This window comes from Prionailurus viverrinus, chromosome C1 (genome assembly GCF_022837055.1).
Source record: "Prionailurus viverrinus isolate Anna chromosome C1, UM_Priviv_1.0, whole genome shotgun sequence".
Lineage (NCBI taxonomy): Eukaryota > Metazoa > Chordata > Mammalia > Carnivora > Felidae > Prionailurus > Prionailurus viverrinus.
In genome coordinates this window covers 18,780,165-18,801,863 of record NC_062568.1, presented here as the reverse complement: position 1 = coordinate 18,801,863, position 21,699 = coordinate 18,780,165, and the positions used below count along the sequence as shown (strand labels likewise).

At 34.9% G+C, this 21,699-nt stretch overlaps 1 protein-coding gene across 15 annotated transcripts in view; it reads right to left on the bottom strand.

Moving 5' to 3' along the window:
• Positions 1-917: 917 nt before the first annotated feature.
• IKZF2 (IKAROS family zinc finger 2) overlaps positions 918-21,699 on the bottom strand; it is a 163,196-nt gene continuing 142,414 nt past the window's right edge. For all 15 annotated transcript variants that reach the window (XM_047870253.1, XM_047870256.1, XM_047870251.1 and 12 more), the window contains 2 exons: positions 15,135-15,278; positions 918-9,282 (listed from right to left, as the gene is read on the bottom strand). In XM_047870253.1, coding sequence (XP_047726209.1) covers positions 8,558-9,282; positions 15,135-15,278 — 869 coding nt within the window. In that variant the 3' untranslated portion in view covers positions 918-8,557. The remainder of the gene's footprint in view (positions 9,283-15,134; positions 15,279-21,699) is intronic.

Here is a 21,699-nt window from a genome sequence, read left to right as displayed (position 1 = left end):
CATCTTTTTTTTTTTTTTTGCCTTGCTATTTTGTTTACCCTTTTCCCTATAAATTAGGTATTTTGAATGAAAAGACCATCAAGGAAGGAAAATTTCATTTGTACTTTTCATTCTATGTGAAATTATTGGGAAATGTGATCAATAGCCACGAAGATCTATAAACAGTTATTGGTGAAGAAAAATTCTAACAACTATCTCCCATGTTACAGTAGGCTTAAAATTGTCATAAGCATACAGTAGGCTTGAAATTGGGGGATAAGCAAACAGCTAAATGTAAATAAAATGAGTTTGCAGTCATATGTGCTCTTTTACATTTCTGGTCACTAAGACATCGGTAACAGAACAAACTTCTCATGGTAAAACATAAGCTGCATTTGTAAAATCCGAGAAGTTTATGATTTATATAGTGATAGTGTTAACATAAAGCAGAACAGACAACTAGCTACATTTTTGCCAATGTGATTGAACAATGTCTATGACCTAATTCTTATTTAATCTTGGTCTGACTCCTAAGGAATGCTAGATTCCAATATGGTTGACCATTTGTTGGATCATTAACTGTGTACCTTAGAGCAAGTCACAACTTTCTGCCCTCAGGGTTCTTCTATAGAGGACAGGCTCTGACATACAAATCTCTTAGATTAAGGGTAAAATGAGATATATATGAAAACTGTGGAGTAAAGAGATGCCATCATTAACAAGTCATGGAATACTTTGTTCCCTGCTCTGGGGGACAACGTAGTAAAGATGGAAATTTCTGATCTCAAATGTATCCCTCTCTGGGTCAGGAAGTGTGACACATAGACCCAACAGCAATAACTTAAAAAAGCCTGATAGTATTCAACAGTTTAATCTTCTGTATTTGGAAGATATGTTTGTGTACAGAGTTTTCACCAGAAAGTTTTTATAGCAAACACTTTATGTCAGAAGTTTATTTTATTGGTAAAATATTAAATAATATACAGAATTAAAAACTGCACTTACACTTCTGAGAAGAAATAAATCTTGGACAAATTATATGCTTGTTCCTGAGATTCCCTAAATTTATTCCAGTAGCTGTGCACTCAGACAGTACAAACCTTTATAATATAATCCTTTTCACAAAGTATTACAAAGTTTCTGCAGCTTTAGTTGTACACACATACAGACACACACTCACACATGCATATACAACACTCATACACGTATACACAGTACCCACATACATGCACAGAACATGTATGTGTGTGCATTAAAAACAAAATACAAGTCCCACATTTTAGTCTGCAGTGATAAAACTGTTTAGCAGAGGTCTCCAAATTGGTATATAGCAGAGCTGACTTGTCACACAGCTGCAAAGACTGTTTCAGTATTTCCATAGTAAACCTCATTTTCTGAGGTATTGTATTTGAACTTTAAAAAAACTACATTACACTGAGCAAACCTGACATACAAGTCTGGAATTTTAATTTTACATATATATTTTTATATATTTCTTTTCAAAACAGTTTTTATTTTCCCAAATTATTAGTTTGAAAAAAAATGAGGTTTACTGGTTTGACCTATTTTTTTTTCTTTTGCTTCTAAAACTCAAAATATCCTAGAAACTGTCAAGCAATTAGTTTTTAAAGTAGTCTAATTACCTTTGGTATTGTTAAAGAAAAAAATCTAAAATGGCCAAGACACATACTGTACAAATGCAGTAACTGCCTTTAAAAGAAATGCCAAAGAAATGTTATCTTTTAACAAAACATGTATTTACATTACAGCAGTTTTACTACAGGGACACAGGTATAAAAAAAGAAAACCAGTATTCTACATATAAATATGTATGATACGAAAAATACTTCTTACTTAAATTTGTATGAAAACAGTGCTCCAAATATTTCTTAAAAATTGTCTTCAATAGGTGATAGGTGTTTAAAATTGAGCTAAGTGCTTTGCTTTTATTTTAAAGTTCATTTCCAAAAGAAGGAAAATGAAATAAAAACTATTAGGTTCTTAATTTAAAACATTGGACAAGGGTCTAAGAAGAAAATTCAGTCTTTAAGAATTGCAACTTTTTCAACTTGAGGACACATTTCTCAGGCAAAAGATTACCAATTTTAATGGAAATTTAGCCTAAATGAAGATACCATGAGAATAAACCAGTGGCTTCCACATCCTCTAATCTTTTTTATTATACGGTGTTTTTTTTCTTTGCTTGTTGTGTCCTTTAAACTAACATGCCATGATCTTCAAGGATTTCTTTTTTGCCATTAACTAAAGAAAGAATAGATCAGTTAAAAAAAAATAACCATAGTTTTTAAGACTTCAAGGAAAGTATTGCACTTGTACAGAAAGAAAAGAAAAAATATCTTTTAAACTAAATAGCAGAAGCAATCATTCAGAGATTGCAATTATAACACATGGTCTAAAAGGTCCAAGTATTAAGAGCAAATATGAAGCCTGGAGAGCCCCCTCCAAACCTGGAATATTATTATAGTAATGTTAAAGCATCTTCTCCCGACTGGGAGATTTTTAAGACTTTTTGCTTTAGACTTTTAACATCTTTCTAAACTCTTGCAAAAAAATTATTTAATCTCTCATACATTTTAGGAGGAAAACCAAATCAGAACACAAAACCCAACAGAAAAGGAAGGCAAACATACCATATTATGATGACATGATCTCTGGCGTCCTATTTTAGGTACCCAATATTTGAAAGTGAAAGTAGCACAATGGTTATATACCTTACTATTTTTAATCCAACCACTTCTCTTTTTAATATAAAACTACACTTGAGTATAAAAATATGTCAGCAAATTATACAGCCAACAAAAAATCACACACAAAAAGTTAAGACTTAAGAGACCAATGAATCGGAAGTCAGAGTTGACCTAATCTTCAAACTAGTGGGGGAAAGAGAGGCAGAGATGTCCAGAGGCAGTGATGGAAAGGATGTGGACGGGGAGCAAAGGGTGGTTGGGGGAGGAGAACAAAATTGAAGAGGTAACAAAGAACTTAGTTACACAGAAGGGGAAGTGATTTTATGTTCAAAATCTGAGAGTGCCTGACAGTCGAAATGTTTTATCACAGTTTCAGAAATTGAACTACTTAACAAAAAGACACAAAATAATACAACAAAAAACAAAACCCAGAGTCCTTCCCTTGTTACAGTGTATTCATTTTTCAAAAACCCACTTCCAGTAAATTAAGTAGAATCCTGATAAGTGCATAGTAGGGGATTCAGTGACCTCCACCCGTCTGAGAAGCTTTTCTTACTGTGTGTCACTTGAGGTAATTTGAAGGGCCCAATTAACTGCAAACTGGCTTATCTGTACCTTTATGAAGTTATAGGTTGTGTTTTATGTGGCTTAGCAGAGGGCCTCTAAATTTTATATCTTATTCACAATAAAAAGGACATCTTAGAAAACTAGTCATTCACGTACCACTCTCTGTATGGGGTAAAGGTTAATTCACAACAAATTTATACAGAAAATATACAAATGCAATGTTATGGGAGAAAAATCCCATAAACAGAATTAGGAACTTATTTCTAAGAGTGCATGTGAAAAATATCCACAAACTTACAGTACAGCAAGAGAAAACTAAAAAGCTAGAAATATAATGTTACATAAAAACCTTATGGAAATCCCAAAACTTTAGGTTACTGCAATAAATGTAATAAAAATATTCAAGGTGTCATTATTTGGCCTAGCAATACACTATGATAAAAAGAAATACTAGCATATCACAGCTTCTTGGTCATATGACATTTGCTTTGTATAACAAGCAGCTCATTTTTATTTATTTATTTTTTAAAAGCTGTCATATCCTAACACATCCATTGCAAGTAATACACAATCATGGCAGGAAACCATTTGAGATTATGCTTTGGAGAATAGCAATGTGATATGACTATTCAGTTTTGTTTTGTTCAAGGAGAATTAATTACCTGCTTCTTTACCTTATTCCATAAAACATTAATAGATTAGGAGACAGATTCTCAGACTAGGACAACACTAGTCTATAAATGAAATTTCAAAACAATACTGTATTTTATTGACCAAAATTCCACTAATAAAGCCTGTGTGATACTAGAACTGATTCTTCCTTAAAAACAAAACAAAACCACATACCATAATGCAATTCACAGCTGAAATTTCCCTCTATGCCATATTTTACCTACATGATCTTGTAATGGTATTCAGAAAATACTATCAAACTAGTAAGATTAAAATCTGGTTGCAAAGTTTCCTTTTACTTTAAACAGATGAGCTGAAATTCTCTGATTGGAACTTCCTCTAACAGTTTTGCCCTAAGAACATGAAGATGTATTATATAGTACTCAAATTTAAGTGGTTTTTAAAAATACATAATAAAAGTGTTTGTAGAGCTACAACAGCTAACCAACACTCTCTCAATGCATTTTAAAAAGGCACCAATATAAAGAAATTTTATAAGTATTTAATACATTAAACTCAGGATCTTAAGATACCAGTTACTGTATATTTTAATTATTTTGCAGAAACTGGAGGTTTAAAAACATTTCTGAGATAACTCTCATATATACAAATTTTAATTTCACCCCTACTCTTTTCTTTTGCATTTGGGGAATTTTTTTGGATAATCTTATACAGATAGTACTTACTAAAAATAATATATAAAATATAACTAAAGAGGACCACAAATGTAATGTATCTCTTCTTGTACAATGAACATTTCAAAGTAAAAAAAAAAAAAATGTAGTCAGTACCTCTTATAATCTAAGTTCTCTCTTGAAACTAGGGGCATAGAGGTTTTTTTTGTTTGTATTTTTGCAGTTTTTTTCTGTTCTTTTTCTACTTTATAGACTCATTTTGGAGATAGGATGACATAACATTTGGAAAATCAGTTAAAACATATTTTCATCTAAATGCCTTCACTGATGTCAACATATCATAAAGACTTCATAGTTTTGTGAGGTGTAGAGTTGAGACATGGTAACTATAAATAAAAACATCAAGCTCACTAAAATATTGTCTCTTTCCATTTGCCAACATGTAAAAATTAATCATTTTTTTTGTATCTTCCTATTCAAAAGTTATTTTTGTTTCCTTCGTTTTGGAAGTTATACCAAATCAGCTTAAAAATCCTTTTCTTGTTTGTTTAGATTCATTCTGCAAGTAGACTGTAAAGGCCCAAGGTTTTAGTTTAATAGTTGAACTAGTCCTAAAGACATACTAATAACTTCTTTAATATTTCTTAATACAATCTGGTAAAGTAAGTTTACTAAATTTCTCAGGTATTAACTCTGATTTTAACTCTTTAAGTGCTCTTGCAAGACATGTGGTGACTCTAATTGCTTCTTTTCATGACTTTTCTTCAAAGGAGTGTGTATGTGTGTATGCACACATGCACGCACTGACACACGCATACAATTGCTTGTATGCATGGAGGAAAACCATTTTCTACTTTGTAGCCAAATCTAAATCCTGGTCTCTCGCGTTCTGTACCTCCAGAAAATTCTCAACGGAATGTTTTAACGACTCGAAATCTCTTCCAATCTGCTTATTGGTCATCTTCACCGTTCTAAGAAGCCAGGTTAGAATGGCTTTTTAAAAGTGATTGACCACTATTAGAGAGAGGCAGCACACATCTCCAACAGGAGCTGGAGGTAAATTTCTGGGCAAAATCAGGGCAAAGCAATGTGATGAATTTCTGAATTTTTGCCAAACCAGAAGAAAGAGGCTAACCCATTTTTATGCCCCTCCAGTACTCTAATGTGAAATCTCACCTAAATAAATTGGGCATATAACTGTTATGTAAAATTTGATTTATTTGGTGTCTGACCCTCATATTTATTTTTAGGCCCTACCAACTTGCATATTTCCTTTTGTGAAGAAGGAAGCATGCAAATATAGCCATTTAGAGTTTCCCAGAAAGCACCATGCCCACAAAAATTCTAACCTGCACATTTGAATTGACCTCGTCCTCATTTGTCCCTGCCACACCCTGAGCCATCTTTATCTCTTTCTGTTCCTCATATCATGTAGCTAAGAAAGTACAAGTATACACTTGTAGCAAATACACTCTCACAAATATTGTCCCTTTGATAAAGTAGATTCTCAAATAGATGAAATCAGAAAAGGAGTACTGTCTTCATGGGGGTACTACACAACTCTTTAGGTCCACCTAAAATTCAGCTTCATCCCAGGGTAGGTAGACACATGATTGTTCATACACTGAAAAAAACAAATAGTGAACAGGAAGAAAATTCATAGATGATACCAGCAGAAATCCACACAAAGCCAAAGTTATGAACACACTGCCATCCACATTTCCTTAAATTGCAGTAAAACACAAAATCAGTAACTTACGTTATTTACCTTCCTCCAAAAGGGAAAAAATATGAAATTCCAATTTTTTGACTGGTTAGTGTAGGGGGAGGTAAGGAAGTCTCAAAAGCATACTTTACCTTTGAATAAATTGTGTGTTCACCATGTACCAAAGCATGCAGGAGGGGAAAAAAAAAAACCAACAATATTCTATTTAAAACGTTTCATGTCTCTGTTTTGGTGCATTCTCTTAGATTTAAAGGACTAGTTTGGACATTTCTCCAAAAATAATTATAAGAGGAACGAGTAAAGGAGAGCTGAGTTAAAATCATCTTTGCCCAGTTCTAGCTGTGTTAATGCTCAGAAGCTGTTTAAATAAGCAGATGATAAATGAAAAGATGAGTCAAGAGCAGTATTGGGGCCGGATTTGCTTCTCTGTCCTTAAGTCTCTAATTTTGCTAGTTCTCACATCATTCTGCATTAAAAACATAGTTTCAGCCTCCTATTTAATTATTTTTTTAAGAGCAGTTATCAGTTACTGCTTAACAGAATCAGTACTCATAAATGGCTATCAGATAATCCAGCCATGGTCAGGCCTGTCCTCCCTCAACACAAGCAGCAATTTCTGTATCCAGGTATGTCCCCCCCAAAATGACTTGAATTGATCTCATTTTTCCCTTCCCTCTAATGCTGTTGGACTGCACATAAAAAACAGAGCACCTTTTTATAAATGAAGTAAAAAATTTGCACATGAAAAATGATAACATGTATGGATTAAGAGGTTTGTTTTGTTTTGTTTTGTTTTACTAAGGTACTGAGATTCATTTCTGACAAGGACTTATAAGTAGTTGAATGTGTTTGAGATGGAAAACTGTGCAGGACATGGTGACTTTTGCTTGGAGGTTAGGTTACATTCTAGACCCCAAAAAGTGTAAAAAATAAGCTGTTTTTTTTTATCTGTGGTCTAATGTACAGGTTACAAAGAAGTTCCCTTTTCCTTGCACCAAAAGTGGTAAATGTTATTATTCAAGAAATACTAGAATAAATAGCCCTAGTTCCATAACCTTATGGGGTTCAAGTTACCATATTCAGGTCGAATTAGTAATTGCTCTGACATTTTGAGAGCAAAAACCTATAGCAAAGAGTTTCATGATCTTCTACTCAAGTAGTAAAGGATGATGGACTATGGATAGAACACTGGGTGGTCACAGCTTGAAAAAATCAGTGGGAAAAGAGAAATACCAGAAAAGGGATTTCTGAGTAGGTTTTTTTACTCCTACTGTTAGCCTAATTATATGTTTTCTGCTGACTGGTTAACACTGATTAAATGCTGATAAAGTGACAATCGTAAGCATACTTTTAGAAACAATTATGTACACTATGCTGCCATCACATTACAACTTTAAAAGAAGACTTCCAAAACAAATTTATGAAAAGCAGAGGTCCTTTCTGGAAACTACTGACTGCCTCTTAGCCACTCTTAGACCATATGTTATTCTTAAAACTAGATAAAAATACTACTCATTAAAGGTGTTAAAAGTAAGGCTGCCAGGGTGTCTATAAAATACCAGTCATCAAAACTATGGAAAACAGTGCTTAAGTTTAGAAAAATAAGATCACAGGACCTCAGATGTATTGTAGGTGTCCTCAACTACCTGTAGTTTACAAGTTTTGCTATATGGTACAGTGTATAACATACCGTATTATAAATTCCATTGGGGAAGTAAACATAGAACCCACAAAAACTCATCCAAGGATTATCACTGAAATTAACACATGTGTTTGTGTTCCATGATCTCTAGAGGAAAAAAAAAAGTTTACATTTTGAAACAGTTTCTTCTTTGAAGAGTAAAATTACTTATACCACTTTAAACTGTGGAAGTTCTACCCAGAAAACTCCAAACTTCCTTGCCTTCAATCATAATCCTGAACATCAGTGGCAAATTAGAATCTCTTAGGTGAACCTATATGAATCAAGTGATTTTTTTCCAAAGCATGATATACCTTATATTTATGCATGGCAGAAATGAACCGCTCTTAAATTCCCACGTTACCAAGAACAATATCCCCTGTCCCTTCTCTCTTCTGTTTCTTCCTTATTGTAATTAGGCAGAGTAAATGACACTGCATCCACAAAATAAGAATTAATGACAGTAATAATATTAAACAAACAAAAATAAAAGGTATGTCGACATCTGAGGGAAGGTGGGATTGTAAGTGCAGTATTTCTTCATGTGCAGTTTGTTACTTCATAGGGGTCCCCTTTGGAATGAAAAGGCCTAGTGGAATGTGTGCTCCCCTCGAACAATGTGTGATGAAAACTCATAACGGTCCTGGCTTCTGTAGCCACAGATGTTGCATTCCAGTGGGTCCCGGTAGCCATGGCAACCCATATGAATGGTGTACATGACATGGTCTAGGAAAAGGACTCGGCAGTGCTCACACTTGAAGGCCCTAATCTGTTCTCCTTCTCCATTGAAGACCTTGTAGATGTCCTTCAGAGAGCCCTTAGGAGCCTTGGTGGTATCCAAAGCCTTGACATCCTCCTTCATGTAAGCTGGGCTTTGTTTCCTCTTGGGATTTAAGGCAGGGTTTCCTTGGTAGGACTGGTGGTCATCATGGCTGCTTTCTGAGTCTGTAGAATCCAGGCAGCTATTGCTGGGAGAGGCCTCTCTTTCCTGGGGTCGACTCTTTGGTCTGATGAGAGAGAGAGGACCATCCATGTTGTTTTCATGACTATCGGAGGTTTCCCTGCTAATGGGTCTTTCTATCCTATTTGGATGATAGACCTGAGAATAAGCTGAACTTATAACCGGGGCCACCTCAGCGATTGTGCTTGGCGGGTGCTGCATCAGTGGGTGAAGGGCCTCAGCTCCAAGGTAGGTGATTGCATTGTTGATGGCTTGGTCCATCATATGAGACTGCATTAGCTCAGCCTCTTTCTCATATGTTAAGTTCATATCAAAGTGAATGTCTGGGTAGCTGAATCGCATGAGCTTTTCCCCTGAAAGGGGGAGGGAAAGAAAAGTAAAAAAACAAACAAACAAAATACAACAAAATTAGTGACTGGATTAAAATATAAATGTACAAAGTTAATTGTCTCCATTTTCTATAACATGATATTCTTTAGATCAAGCATTTGTGCTCTTTGATTCTGCTAAGACTCAAATACTCTCAGGCTGCAAAGAGGATTAGTAATAAGAATTTCACAAGCCATTTGCATTTGTTTTAATGCCATCATGAAAATGCATCTAGCCAGAAAGGTATGATTGAGTGTGTTATCCTATTTTCATTCTCAATTAGAATTTCCACTTGTCTAGAGCTCAGCAACTGTAGGCAAAAGCAGAAATACCAGGTGAAAATAAGTCAGAGACTATGCTTGTTTTGCATATTTTAGACATCAGTGACCAAGCCACAAAGAGCATAAAAGCGAGAGTGATCTGATTATAACATCTGTCACTTCATTGTTATATACGGTTAATTTGGTTGATTTAACTGCTACATTAGAAAAAAAAAATTATAGAGCCGGCATTTGTCACCCTAGAGAATTCAAAGATGACACCATTAAAACACTGTTAAAAGTTGTATTGTTTGATAAACTGAATGGAATTTAGGACTATTTAAAAACAGGAGTTATTTCCACAAGTAGTTTATTTACAAACTTGGAAAATAATATGTTTGTTGTTTTGCTTCTTGAAATGGGGAATTCATCATTTTTACACCATCCCTTCCTTGTTTAGACATATGGGCAATGGTGCTGATATGTACACCCATTGTTAGTTTTCCATGCCTTATCTTGATTGAAGTATTTTTGTAGTTTTCCCTTTAATATCTACTTCAACAAATCAGTATTTTACTTCAACACAGTGTCTAAAGATTAACCGTAAAAGAGCCTTGTGCATAAAGCAGAAGTCATTTTAATTTTTCTCCTTTAAATGTTTCCAGCTTTGGACGGTGTATTTTATCTTTTTAAAATTCTGCCACTAAAACAACGTGGTCTCCTACTAATTGCCTGGTTACTTTCATAGGTAAATCTTACAGATAAAGGCTTCTTAACAATATATGTGGACTTCTTATAAATGTTTAGTATGTGTTATAGATGGATGCCTAATTTGTAATGTTGATAGAAGAATGTTTATCTACAGAACTGCATTCTGGAAAAGCACTTTTGGATCACTAGTATTATTTCAGGCTTGAAAAGAGGTCCCCAAAGTGAGATTAGGGTTATAATCGGAGTAATGAAAATGGAAGAAAAAAATGATGAGACCTGATCTCATGGCATCCAATTTAAGATACTGCAATGTTAAGACTTAAAAGGTTAAGCTAGACAAACCTAATCTATATTCTCAAAGAGCTTACAGTTTAGAGAGAGTGACAGTGATTTAGGAATCATTTATAATACGGTGTGATATGTGCTATGAGGTCAAATAAAAGGAATATATATTAAGGGAGTAAAAGAAGACTTCTTGAAGAAAGTAGCATCAGAGATAAGAATGTGATGACAAATATTAGCCAAGTAAAGGAATGTGGGGGTGGAGCAGCTGGTAGGAAAGCTCAGAGGCAAGAGGGTATGACTTGTTCAAGGGATTACTTAAATTTCAGTATATAGCTGACAGTGGAAATAGATGAGAAAGAGAAGATAATAAGGCTCATTCAAGGAATGAGGAATTCTAAGGAATTTGAATTTCATGCTGAGAGCAATACAGATTAATAGGGTTAAATGGGAAAGTGACTTGACTAGATATTTATTTATAAAGATGGTTTAGGAGGTTATTGCTATAAAGATCTGGTGGCCTGAATTAGTATAGTGGTAGTGGAAATGGAGAAAACCCAATGAAATGGAGAGAAATTTAGAAAATATAGTTTCTAGGGCTTGGTGATTATCTAGACTTAGAATGAAAAAAAGAAAGAACTTAAGCATGGAGCCCGTTTCTTATCTGGGAAACTTAGTGGATAGCAGATAGAAAAGATGATGAATTCAATTTCGGAAAACTATGAGTAATAGTCGTGGTCCAGTAACTGCTGAGTAGAGTCTCAAATTCAGAAGAGAGATCTGGGCTTGAGATGTAGATACATAAGGCATCAGTTGATAGAAAGTAACTTCTGAAGCCAAGAGAATAAAAGGTATAACCCAAGCATTGGTAAAGTGTGAAGATGAGAAGGTCAAAAATAGAACCTGGGAGAACACCAAGATTTTTATGCCTGCCCACAGACCAAGGCAAGTTGGATTCCTGCACTGGGCCCCATGTTGACAGAGTCCCTTGCTCCTCATGGAATGAGGAATGTGTAGAGCCAAAGGAATATGCCTATCTGGAGATTACTCCCTAGACCATACCCTGGATACCCAAGACTGAAGAATTCCTTTCCCAAATGGCACTGAATTTGCACTAAAGGTTAGCATAGTCCTCTTCATATGGTCTATTTTCCTGGTATGCACACACTTAGGCCTGAGGAGAGGCTAATACACTACTCTTTATGTGCTGTGTGTGGGGCGCAATGTGAAAAGAAGCTGAATGTGCAGGCTGAGGTGTCCACATGCATATGCATGAGGCCCCCTTTGGTACTGGAAAGAAACAGAAGTGAGTCTAAGAGAGAGGGCTGGCTCCAGGTCAGGCAGTGGTTCTGCTCATGCTGTCAAGGTCTGGTGTGGAACTCTAAAGGATCTAAGCATTCTATATTTATTTGAACTCAGTCTTCCAAGTTAGGAAGGTAGAACAATAGTTTTTCAGCTTAGGGGCATCTGGGTCTCTCAGGTGGTTAAACATCTGACTCTTGGTTTCAGCTCAGGTCATGATCTTGTGGTTTGTGATTTCAAGCCCTGCATCAGGCTCTGCGCTGTCAGCACGGAGCCTGTTTGGGATTCTCTCTCTCTTTCTCTCTGTCCCTTCCCCTCCCCCCCTCAAAATAAATAAACTTAAAAAAATAATTTTCAGCTTAATTTAAAATATTAAAATATTTAGGCATATGAATGGAGGCCTTCATTAGTACTTTTGCCCCATCTGCATAGCTGTTAAGGGTAGATTCATAATGAAGACTGAGAAGGAGCAGAGAAGCTAGAAGAAATGCAAGAGATCAATGTCATGGATACCAAGGAAAGAAGTGTTTCAAAAGCAATTAATTATTCAGGAGTGGCAAATGTTCTGACTGATATAAGATAGTCTAAAAAGGGTCCACTGCACTTGACACTATGGAAGCTGGTGACGTTGATAAGAATCATTTCATGGGGAAGAAAACCAGGTTGCATAGACTAGGGAATGAGTAGAAAGAAAGAAATTATGGAAAGCAAGCATAGAGAACTCTTTCAACCACTCCATTTTTTGAAGAGGAGAAAGTAGGTAGTAGCAGGAAGGAGATTTGGTTTTGAGGGAATTTTTTTTTTTAAATGATGAGAGTTTATCATATTAAATACTAAAAGGAAAATGCCAATAGAGGGGAAAGACTGAAAATACAAGTGAGAAAAAGGAATAATAAAATGTATCATGTGGGGGGGGGGGAAGGCTGTGACAGAAGAATTCCAGGGCACAAGAAGAGGAATTAACCTTAATTAAAAAGAGGGATACTTCTTTCATTGCAACAAGGAGGAAAAAAAGAAAATATTCCTATAAATGCACTTAATCCTTATAAAATTAGTAATATTATATTGAAATCATTTCAAATGACTTTATTCCCTGTAAATTGAGCTAGAATACCATCAAGAAGTGAGATACCATGTTTGTGGAGAATAAATGTTGAAATGGCTATAGGGTTCAGCAGGAGAGAGGACTATGCAGGGATGGGATCAAAGTAGGACTGCTACAATGTGGATGGAACAACTGATATTTGAGATCACTTATTCACTGATTCATAGTGACCAATTTGTAAGGCTGTGGGATTTTCTCCAAAAGTACTTGCAGCCCTGTAGATATGGGACAGATGCTTCTCTGCTTTCAATAGAGTGGGGTTTCCTAGTGGGGTTTCACTAGGAGAAGGTGATAGAAAGACAACAAAGTAAGAGAGTCAAGAATATTGGCAAGAGTAATAAACATGATTAACCATGGAATCTAAGCTGATAATAAAAAGAGAGGAGAACACAAAAAGATAGAAAGTTCAGGGATCATTGGTCTGTAGGGCTTGAAAAGGTCAAAGAATAGTATTTAACTGAGGGGCATGGTAAAAAGGAATTTATAGTGAGTGTGGAGTGATGAAATTTTCATTTCAAAAACCATCACAGAGACAATGTGTGATTGCTTTTTATATACTACTCGAAAGGATAATCCAAATAAAGAACAAAAATACCATTAAATTCCTAATAAGAATCTAATGTTATTATTTTAAAATCAAGATGTAATTAGGAAAAAATGTGTCCCCCTTTTCTAAGGATATAATCAAATCAAATTGAGAATAGCATCTCTAAGTCATAGTAAACATTGAAAATGTTACAAAGAACAAAACTAAATAGATTCAGAAGACATAAAAAAAAACATTTATATAAAGGAAGAAAGACTGGAAGAAAAGTTAGGGCCCAAGGCAAGCCTTTGAGTATTCTTGCAGTATTCTTGATACTATATCAGTATCAACTGTGATCCCTTAGGGCCGTTCTCTAGTCTTTTTTTCAAAGAGCTCTGTCAATAAATCTCTCCAGCTTGTCTTAAAATGATATTTTGGTGATTTGTTAGTTCTGCGATTTCAGATTGAAAGGATATCTTCTCTAAGTGATTGATTATTGGAGTAAAAGAATTTTATTAGCCTTCCCTCCCTGAAATAACCAAAGATTTTCTACCAGTCATCACTCAACCCATATCAGGATGTTCCACAATACTCTTTGACAACAGAATATGAGAATCTATTTGAATATTTTTCTCTTCTAATTTTTACCCTTTATAGTAATAAAATCTATAAGAATAGATATATTACATATATAATTAATGGCAATTATTTATATAGAATCACTATTTTTATGTATTCTTTTTTAAATTTTATTTATTTTGAGAGAGACAGAGAGAGAGGGAGAGAGAGAATGCGAGCAAGGGAGGGGCAGAGAGAGAGCTCTGTCAGCACAGAGCCCTACACAGGGCTCAATCCCATGAACTCTGAGATCCTGACCTGAGCTGAAAACAAGAGTCAGAGGCTTAAAACCAATGGAGCTACCCAGGCACCCCACTATCTTTTATACATTCTTAAAAAACTTAGATGTTTTTTGCATCTAAGGGCTTGGAAATGAAAAAGAGAAGTCTAAATACATTATATTTAATCTTTTTGTTTCAAAACCATAGGCCAGATGAAAACAAAGATCCAAATATGAAAGATCCAAATATGCAAGATCTTGAATGTAGGTTGCTGCATTATTTTTCTAATGCAGCATTTTGGGGGAAAATATTTCTCTTAATTCTAGATAAAATAGTAAAAGCATTAATCTCATGTAAAGAAAACAGTTTAAAGACCTAGAACTAGTGCAAATTGGAAAACATCACAAAACTGGCTAACAGATGACACCATTCTCCTTAAGTATTTTTATTTTGTAAATAAATGGAAATTTTTACATACTAGTGTACTTTATAATTTAGTTTTGAGGTAGCAACTTCTATCAGTCTTTCTTTAATTTCCTAGGCCCATATATCTAAAGGTGTGTGTGTGTGTGTGTGTGTGTGTGTGTGTGTGTGTGTGAGAGAGAGAGAGAGAGAGAGAAAGAAAGAAAAAGGAAAGAAAGAAAGAGAGGGAGGGAGGTACACATGGAACAGCATAAGGCAGAAGTGAATAATGGACAAAAGAGATGGGTATTTATCTCTTGAACTGAAATATACCATCTGTAGTTCTAATACATGGGAACATACTTCTCATTAAAACCACCTTTGAAGTAAAATCATTTGTAATGCTTACCCACAAACTTTTGTGGAGTGGAGCTTTTACGTTTTCCCATATTCCCTGTGAGCTTCTCTATGACAGCAGGTCTCTCAAAAGGCACCAGAGAAATATTGTTGTCCATAATAGGCTCTTGTTCCTTACAATCTTCCATAGGAGGTACTATGTAAAACCATACAAAAAATGCAATCTGATAATTTCTTCAACATTTTAAAAAGATACAAAGCTGGATTTGCCATCTCAATATGTGTTAGATAAGCATAAGCTAGTATGCTTGGATAAAAGTAGAAAGAATAACCTTTAGTGTTAAAGTACACTCTTTAATTTTACACACACACATACATACACACACAGACACACACACAGAGGGGATTTGTTTTTATTCGAGTCATTCTCAAATCAATGACAAACTGTTGGCCACTATTGGTAGCAAACATGTTCATCTTGTTTCTCATCTTACTCCTCTGAAAGTGTTTTTAACATTGATTAAAATCAATACCACTTTAAGACTGCACTATTCTCAAGGCTTTTGGAGTTTATTTTTCTAAAACAAATTAAGTAAGTCAACTTGTTTTGCAGGAAAGCTTAAACAGACACACAGAATAACAGCACGATATTTAACCAGGTTTTTTTTTTCACCCATGTATTTTCCTGCAGCAGATTTTCTATTGATGAGACAAGTGAGCTATTAGCTCTACTGGTAGTAGATAAATACCTGCACAAAGCAGCCTTCATGAAGGAGTTTCAATTCTGAACATGTCTATACACAGTAAACTGTGGCAGCTTTATGACTCTAATTTATTTTAAAAAGAGCTTTTCAGCAGGATAAAACATTCCATTTCCAAATTGGCATATTTGCTCACTAAACTGCTCTAACTCATTTGACATAAACTCTCCAAAGCTGCTCCCTCTGCATCACATTTGTCTAAGTTGCTAGGGGCTAATAGAGTAGTTCACAGATATTGACATTACATATTGACATTCATAGTATAGAAAAAGGATTTAACAAAAGTTTTTGCATAGAAATACTGTCAAAGGATGTTTAAGGATAGAGTAACATCTGAGACAGATGAGATCAATGATTGAAGCCAGAGTTCACAGGAAAGACCATAACTTATTCTTGATTATTGTTACTTTCTCTAATTGTACCTGTGCCAGGACCGTTTGGGAGCCTACAGGATTCCTATTTTAGAATATGTTTACTTGTTCAGCATACACTGTAAAATGATTTATTCTGCTCCTTTCATTTGTAAAGGAGAGTTCTGTGTGAAACACAATACATTCTCATTTATAAGACCAGGCACTAAAGTAAAATGAGAAAGCAAGAGATGAAAGTTAAGAAAATCCAGTGAACCATTCATTCAGGTGACCTACTTAATAACCAATACAGGTTGCTGATTTTGAAGAAATGAAAAATGGCAACAGAAAAATCTTTTCCTAATTTGGACATGTTTAAAGAAATCTATATCCAATCTAAATTTTGGGTTAACCTAGTATATTCTAGTGGGTAGACCAGAAGAATTTAATCTTCAACCTTATAAGATACGGCTACGATTGGCAAGAGATTCTGCAATTACTGGATGTTAATGTAAAAGGAGATTATGAGATTCAGGAAGAAGGAAATACTCAGGTCATTTTCTATACTGATATAATCCATGATGTTACCAAGTGGAAAAAAATTATATCCCAAGATGTTACACGAAACATTATGTTCTCTTTAGCCAATAACTAAAGTAAAAGCAAATACTTAAAAAGGAAAGCAAAGAAAGGCTGACTAAAAAATTCAAACAAGGGTGGCCAGGAGGATGGAATGGCAGTCGAGAATGGATGTGGTTGGAACGATTAGTTAGATACAGATTATTGCCAAAGTCTTAATTTTTGTTTTGGGTGGTGGATTCATAGGCAATTACTACATTATATAACATAACTGTCAAGCTAAAAAACAGGCTATGTATGGACTGAAGATGAAAATATGTCACAAACTGGGATCCAAAATGAAAGAAGGAAAGAAAAAAAAAAAGGTTTGTTGTTGTAAATTTTGTTAAAAAAACAGCAAAACTGGTTAACAGGGTTTGCCCCCAAATTGAATATAATAATTAGTTTTGAAATGAGTAGTCTAAAACTTGGCAGTTTTGCTCTAAGTCTAACCTTGAATTTTCATATTTGCACACATTTAACACTCAAAACGAAACCTGGGTGTGCGAACTGTCCCACACCACATCCACCTCAATTCAGATGATTTGTCCCAAGTTCAATGAAGCTCATGTGAACTGAAAACAATGACTTTGTCAGAGCTCTGGTCTTACTTCTATTTAACATCAGCCCTCCACATATCAAATATTGAACCTATTTCTACCATATCAGCAATAATAATAGTAACTGATATATACTATGTGCTAAGTACTGTTTTAAGACTACATTAAATTATTTAATCTTTTCAATAACCCCCTTGAGATCAGTCCCATCTCCATTTTGCAGATGGGGAAACAAAAACCCAGAGACTCCTTGCTGTTTATATCTACTTCATACGGAATATGTGAGTTGAACCTGGGTGGCCTGGCTCTAGAGCCTGGGCCCTTAGCCAGTACACTATACTATTTTTTTTTTGTTGTTGAGATAATTAGACTGTTGACTTTTAATAAACAAGTTTGACATATTTTTAAGGTCTGCCATTGGGAAAAGATCTGATACATTTTCTCAATTACATAACTAATCTGAATGTTTTTTTGTTTTTTTTTTGTTTTCTTTCATGGGTCTGGGTGCAATGTTTGGGCTTGAAACAGAAAACAAGTTCTTAAGTTAACTCAATAATGCATCAGTCACATAGTGAGAGATTTATCTAGGCTAAGAAAATACCAATAAGCTAATCTTACTTGTTAGAGCAAACTTCATAACCAGCTATTTCCTTGACCTTATTTTTGAAGTTATAGCCAAGAGGAAAATATGTTTGTAATTGCATTATTTCATTATCTCATCACATTTATAAATCTTAAAGACAGAAGCATCTAAGAGTGTTCCCAACATAGCCATGTTTACCAAACAATCCACTCAAATTCAAAATCCAAAAAGACAGTCTAGATTAGATCACATGTCCACCCCCTGGTCAGGAAAGGGCAGGGAAGCTACGCTTATAGTCTTTTCATATAATAGGAGGACAGTTCTCTAAAGGAAAATGGAAGTTTGGTTATCAAAAGAAGAAGGAAGTTTTGTAGGGCAGGGAAAAATAATGGATGTCATCTATATTGTCACAGACTTTCTCCATGTTGCCAAATAAAAAAAAATCAGTTTATCTTATTTTCTTGATAACATCTGACAGTACTGGCTTGCTTTGAAATCACTCTTTCCATTTTCCATTCTCTGCTCCTACTTATCTTCATGGCTCTTTTTTTTTTTTTTTTTTTTTTTCTTTTTTTCCTCCTGGTGTTTTCTTGGCTTTCTAGATGTCTCACTCTATAGTTACCCATATAACTTTAGAAAACATATTACTTCAGGTTACAACCTCTATAATGATGACTCCCAAATCTTTATTTCCTACCCTGACTTCTCTTGAGAATTTGAGATCTATATATTCAACTTCCTCCTAGACAGTTTCACTTGGCAGTCTCTCACAAGTGCCTAAAAGGTAATGTGTTCAAAAGCTGAAATCTCCATTTCTCACCCCATACTTTCTCCTATTTTTCCAATTTCCATCTACTTAGACAGCACCATTATCTACCTGATCATCCATGCTAAATATCTATGACAAATACTAGATTTCTTCCTTTCACTCAGTCTCCTTTGCCTTCTCTCACCTCCTCCTAATATACATACATGGGTGTACTGTGTATTTTAGATTTTACATGTATAGTTGCTCTCAATTTCTAACTGTTTATGCCAGGCTACTAAGCCCTACTTGACCAATCAGGAGATTGTTGCAATGGTCTACTTGCTTCTCTCTTGACTCTTTTATCTCCTGTATCTCTAGAAATAAAATGTGAATACAATAATATTTTTTAGGATAAAATACAAAATTCTTTGCTTAGCACAATAAGTCTTTGATATTCTGTTCACAGACTATTTCTCTGGCCTATCACCTTCCAATTTCTTTTGCCCGTACAAACTGGGCTCTAATTATACAGTTACTTGTTGGTCCTTAACTCTCCATGATCTTAGGCTTCTATATCTTCACACATGTTGTTCTCTCTGCACAAAAGACTCCTTTCATGGATGGCTGTGTTGTCTTTCAAATCTTCACTCAAACAAAACTTGCCCCAGAAATTTCTCTTGGACACCTTGTCTGGTTTAGACATCTATCCTACATGCCCCTGTAAAGCTTATCAGACTATTGTGTTGGTTTACTGGTCTATTTCTAACAGTAGTTGGTAAGTAACCATAGGGTACAGATTGCATTTTATTTATGTCTCTAGTACCTTTTATGATATAAGACAAATACAATATTCAAGGTTTTTTTACTGAATGACTTTATGGAGGAAATAATGTTACCGGATGGAAACAAGTTGAAGGAACTTACTAGAGTTTATAGGTTCTCAATTATGTTCCCAGACTTGTAATAAACAACTTCCCTTTCTCAAATAATTCAAAGCATAAACTTAATAATATATGTCCTTGCTTTAAAGCTAGCTATCTTTTGGTTCATGCTTTCATTTTTGTCTCCTAGCAAGGGGGAAAAAAGCTAATTACATACTTCACTTTTTAAAGCTTTTTCTTCAAGCTAAAGAGCCTTGAGAAATGAGCATAAAGATAATTTTCAAATAAGATAATCTGCCATAAAATTAATTATTATTATCTTTATTTCCAAAACTACAAGTCATGAATTTTCTCCTTTTCCCTCAAAGTCAAAAACTTCTTATTCTATCTCCAAAACATGTCTCTAGTGTTTCATCCAGTTCTCTTCTCCTGCTCCTGTCTTCTCATCTTTTCCTTGGCATTCTTAATTCCAGTCTCTCCTTGTCCCTCAGTCAGTCATCTCTCCTATATTCTACACTGGTGACATTTTTCTTTACAAGAGAAAAATCAGATTACTCCAGTGGAATTAAAACATTGTATTAGCATACAAGGCTCCATTTTTGCATTGCAACCAATTATGTTAGACTGATTTCCTATCACTTCTTTAACTGCAACTATGTTCAATGTCCAGGAACCTGCGAATGTTCTTTTATACTTCCAAGTGTTAGCCTATGGCAAGTGCTCTGCCTGGAACGTACATTCTCTGTGAATCTAATTTGTGTGATTTTTCTCAACCTGATGTACAAATCAAACACTGCACATAAGATTTCTTTGTTTTCTCTAGACAGAGTTAGGTCAGCTCTGCATTTGTGCTCCTACAGAAGTATGTATATGTCTTTATTAGAGCATTTATTTCATTTTATTTATCTTTTTTTAAAAGTACATATTTCCTATCACACTATAAATGTAAGAAAGAAATTGCATCCAGGTATCTTTATATCCCCAGAATGTTTCATAAAAATAGGCACATAGCAAGCCTTCAATAAATGTTTCCTGAATGAAGTGAAAGAGTGCCTCTTTGACTTCAGACATGTCCCTCCCTGGAAGAGCCAACATGGGAAGAACATGTTTTAGGAATGAGTGGCTAGGAGACATAACTATGTCAGATATGAACCAAAACAAAAGAATAATAATGAATTTCAAAGAGTTAATGGCAGCCACAATGATGGTAATGGCCACCCCTACCACTAAAAATAAGATAAAAAAAATAGACAAGATAAGCAGGATAGTAGGAGAGGGATGGGGATAAATATGAATTGCACCATGGCTGTCTTTCAAAGGAGACACATGCCAAGCTATGTATATGAGACAAGGTTAATGATGAACTCTGAGAATATTCTGTCCATGTTTTGTTTTGTTTTTTCTCTTTTGGTCAGTTCCTACCCCATACACTCAATTCTGTATTAAGAATATTAACAAAAGGAAAAGGAGATTAAGGATAATCTCAAATTATTACTACAACATACCTAGAAGTACAGTATGAAATGGTATTAATATAACCTTAATGTTTAAAACTATATCCAACATGGTGGAAAAACTAGTATTTGGGCCTATAAATGATATCTAAACCTATGTCCTTCTCCCACCCTCACCATACACTTTGCCCCCTGCTCTACCCAGTACCTGAGTGTCTTTCCCACTTTCCCCATTCAGTTCCAGTTTTACAGCAACCTATAGAAGGCTTTTCACCGTCGAGGGCTAAGCAATCTGAGAAATGGAGGTTGAAGCTATAGCTGTTTAAATGTCTCCTCCCCTCCTCAAATACACCTGCTTAAATTTTTTTGTCAGCGCTTATTCTATAACTGGTTAATTTGCCAACGCATAGTTAAATGTTGACTATTTATGTACACTTTACCTTCCCATAACAACATAACGTGTTTTAGACGAGACTCTTTCTAATTCAGATGTGTGTGCAACAGAATTTCATAAATAACTCAATGAAAAATAAATTAATATAATTAACCCAATCCAATGTCAAAATTGCAATGAGAGAACATTATATGGAAAAATTAGTACCACAAGGTATCTTACTTAAGTTTCGGCATGCCCTCAAGCCTCCATCAGTTACCCTGCCTCA